Source organism: Sapajus apella, unplaced genomic scaffold, assembly GCF_009761245.1.
Source record: "Sapajus apella isolate SASKATOON/1434 unplaced genomic scaffold, GSC_monkey_1.0 scaffold85, whole genome shotgun sequence".
NCBI classification, from domain to species: domain Eukaryota; kingdom Metazoa; phylum Chordata; class Mammalia; order Primates; family Cebidae; genus Sapajus; species Sapajus apella.
The window spans coordinates 1,148,952-1,152,899 of record NW_022437025.1 but is presented as its reverse complement, the minus strand read 5'-3'; the positions used below and the strand labels follow the sequence as shown (position 1 = coordinate 1,152,899).

The 3,948-nt window shown below is 57.7% G+C and overlaps 1 protein-coding gene across 8 annotated transcripts in view; it reads left to right on the top strand.

The window, feature by feature from the left end:
• Positions 1–3,948, top strand: part of CTBP1 (C-terminal binding protein 1) — a 34,178-nt gene that overhangs the window by 9,683 nt on the left and 20,547 nt on the right. For all 8 annotated transcript variants that reach the window (XM_032253906.1, XM_032253902.1, XM_032253901.1 and 5 more), the window contains one exon: positions 1,375–1,529. In XM_032253906.1, the coding sequence (XP_032109797.1) occupies positions 1,375–1,529 (155 nt within the window). The remainder of the gene's footprint in view (positions 1–1,374; positions 1,530–3,948) is intronic.

The following is a 3,948-nucleotide window of genomic DNA, read 5'->3' as shown; positions in this document are numbered from 1 at the left end:
GTGTCACTGGGGGGGCTGCAGGAGGGGGATGTGTGGGCAGCTTCTGTCCAGACGGAATGAGTAACAGGCGAACCAGGATGTGGTTTTGATTGTGCACACCCCGTATTTGGGGTTTGGGCAGGTCCTGGCACCCTTCCTGTCTTGAAGACAAGTGGGTAGAATGGCCATTGGCTCCTCTGAGGACACTGGGGTGCGAGGACTTGGAGGGAGGAGCCTGGGCCCAGCTGCACTGGGAGCCCTTGGCTTTGGGGTGGTCACTGGAGACCCGTGCCCTGTCCCCTGCAGGCACCTGCTGCAGGCCCACTGCACCCCTGGGCTGTCCACCAGGGTGTTTCTTTTCTCTGCAGTGGGCTCCAAGAGCCGTGTTTGCAGTGCATTCTCGGCCCTGGCGGCTCGGTGGCCTCTGCTTACCTGCTGGTGGACGGGGTGGGAGACTGGGCTGAGCGTGCTTGTGGCTGCGGCCACTGAGGACTTTACTGGGTCACTCCGCTTCTTGGTTCTGTCCTGTGTCTCCTCCCCTGCTGACCAAATGGTCCTGGGGGCTGCTTGGTCTCCTGGGGTCAGTCTAGGGGGTGGACTGGCCAGACCCTGGCTCCAGCTCTGCCTTTTCCCAGCTGCCATGGGGCTGACGGTGGCGCCACCCGGTGCCCCCTTCCTGGCACAGGGTGGTTGGGTGGTGCCTGGAAGCTGCCGTGCTTCTGTGACACCTCAGAGCCCCTGTTTCTCCATGTGGCCCCGAATGAAGCTTAGTTGTGTCATACGTGAAAGGAATGGGTGTTAGTGGTTTTTAAGCAGCTCATTCCTGGAAGGTAGGGGCACAGTGGACTTTAATAGGTTTTAACCCTTTTCTTCTATTGCTCTGTTTCTTGTCTCTTCAAATTTACAAATGGAAGCAATGCCAGGCAGAGAGTGGAGCGTTCTGTGTGAAATATTGGTGACCCCATCGGGGATTCCAGCAGCCACGCGGTAGCCCAGGCGGAAAAGGGCAGCTGTGTTACTAAAGCCCCGTGCTGCAATCTGTGCTCTCCAGTGTCACGGGTCCCTCCTGTCCCCCCCGCCTTATGCAGCTGCACTGGGGTCTCAGGGGATCTCGGAGGGTATGGGGGGGGGGTCCTGGGGAGTCTCAGACAGGTCTTGGAGGGGTCTCAGAGGGCCTTGGCGGTCGGGAGCCCCTGAGCCTGAGGGCAGTGGTGGGTGTCAGCGAGCTGAGGCACACACAAATCTGTCTTTCCTGTGGATTTTTAATTCACTTTTTACAAATACCACAACATTTAGAATGGAAAGCCCTCAACGGCCCGTGCACAGTGGGCGGCGTAGAGCAGGTTGTGGCCACGGGGCCGTGGTGGTGCAAGACTGAGCACTTCTGTCTTACAGGTGTCCGACCTCCGATCATGAACGGGCCCCTGCACCCGCGGCCCCTGGTGGCACTGCTGGATGGCCGGGACTGCACGGTGGAGATGCCTATCCTGAAGGACGTGGCCACTGTGGCCTTCTGTGACGCTCAGTCCACGCAGGAGATCCACGAGAAGGTACTACCACGTACTGTCCTGGGGCTGCCAGGGCCGCATGCTGGAGGGGAGTGGGGAGGGATGGGAGCATGGGCTGCAGCAGGTCTGGATGCCACTGGGACAGGTGCGGCCTCTGTCCCTTTCGCCCTGCCCCATTAGGAGATGGACACAGGGTTTCGCCTGTAGCTTCTGGATTCATTTTCAGTTTTCTCCCAGAGAGCAGGTCCTCAGGACGCTGCCTTTGTTGCGAGGCCAGAGTGAATTGCTTCCCCTGGCCCCAGGCGCACAGCGGTCTTTGCAAAGGCATGGGTGGTCTTGGCATTGCCCAGGACCCGGCTGTGGTCCAGCAGTGGGCAGCCTTCGGGCAGCTTTCCTGAGTCATGTTTGCTCAGGAGATCCACAGGCTCCTCCGTGATGAGAAATGGGTCGGTCTGCTTTTACTTGTAGCCGGGGCCAGTGATTCAGAGCAGCTTTTCCCTGAAGACAGACAAAGGAGCTGGGTCCTCAGGAACTAACAGGACAGACTACAGTTGCCCAGGCTGCAATCCAGACAAGCCCAGAATCTGCAGGAACAGACGGGTCCTGCCACTTCTGGCCTGGGGTGTTGGCTCTTCTCGAAGAAGTGGCTGAGGGGTTGAATTTGTCTTTGGCGGCATCACTGGCCTGCAGGGTGTGGGGCCTGCTGGGATATCCATGGCCTGGATGGTGACACCTGCAGTGAGGGTGACCTGGACTCTGACGTGCTACACAGTGGGCATCCAGCCTGCCAACATCTGGGGAAACTTGAGCCTGGATTTTAGGGGACCCCACACTGCCTGGCACCAGGTGCCTGGCAGGAAGAAATGGGACAGCCCCTTCAGTGGAACATAGCATCAGCCTAGGCCTCAGTTCATTTCTACAAATCATTGCTTGGCACGGGGTCCATCAGATGGAAAAGCCAGGAAAGGCGGTGCGGGTCCACCAGAGCTCCCTGAGATGACCACAGCACGGTGACCCCAGCACAGCCCTCAGGAGGAGGCCGGGCCAGACACAGACGAGGAGCTGCTGACCCTAAAACAGGGCGTAGCGCCTCAGAGGAGAAAGTGAGTCGTGGATCTGAGAAACACCGAAGCTGTATGGGAGAACAGCGGGGCGGGTTTAGCAGCCAGCCGTGCAGTGCGGACAGGAGGGTGAGATGAGAAGCCACCCTCACAGACGCTTCTGGGCAAGAGAGGGGAGGGGCTGGAAGTGATAACAGCAGAAGCATTTCCAAAGGGAATGTGGTGCTAAAGATTGGCGTGTTTCCTGGTTTCTTACGCGGTTAGATGCTCGCCTGTAATGCAGCCCAGCGGCCACACTCCTTAATCGCAGAGGCTTGGAATGCACGTCCGTGGGCAGACCTGCACGTCATGCTCTCTGGCAGCTTTAACTCATGATAGCCCAAACCGGGACGCCCCCGGCTGCCCTTTGGCAGGTCAGTGGCCAGGCAGATGCTGGTCACCTCCCTTGGCGTCCTCAGCAACAGGCAGGGTGATCTCGGCAGCGTGATGGCGAGTGAAGAGATGGTTTCAAGGGCTGCGTGCTATCTGATGTCTTCATCCTCAGGTGGAGACATCAGCGTGACGGAAACCATTGCCAGGGTGCGGGTGGGGAGCCGCCATTGGGCCAGTGTGCCAGAATCTGCACGTGAGCACATCACACGGATGTGTAAGGCCACGGTGTACACTTGAGGAGTCACGTGGTACCAGCCCGGTTTTGACAGTGCCCTGTTAGGTACAGTTTTCTCATTGGGAAGCTGGGTGTGTATTAAAGATAGACACGTATGGAATGGAAAAAGAGGCACATAGTAAACTTGGAAAATCGTAAGTCATACTAAAACAAGATTTGCCAACAAATTGGAAAACTAAGGCAAAACAGAGTTTTTCTAAAATTGCAGTAATCCCAGACTGCCTGGACAGGTTTGTATAAAATGCAAATCAGTGGGCCGCCCCTGGTCGGGGTGGGGCCGGCGTGGTCCCTGGCGGGAGACGGACTCCCTGCTCCCCACCCAGAACATACAGCCCAGGCAGAGAAAGGACACGGTAAATACACAGAAAACCGCCCCAGGGGATGCAGCAGTGTTCTTGGAAGAGACGGGAGTGTTGGGAATCGTCCTGGCATCCTGGAGGGGCCTGAAGCAGCCCCTAACCAGAAGCAGAGCAGGTGCCGCTGAAAGGAGCCCCAGAGAACTAGGAGAACTTGAAATTAAAAACGCAAGTGAAAATCTAGTAAGAACAGGAAGCTTAAAGACAGGGAAATTGCAGAAGCCAGAGATGGGAAGAGAGGCCGTGGCACCCTGGGACTGCATCCAGACATGGGAAGAGAAGCCATGGTCTTCCGGGGCTGCGTGTCCAGAGATGGGAAGAGAGGCCTCAGCACCCCAGGGCTGCGTCCAGACACGGGAAGAGAAGCCGTCGTCTCC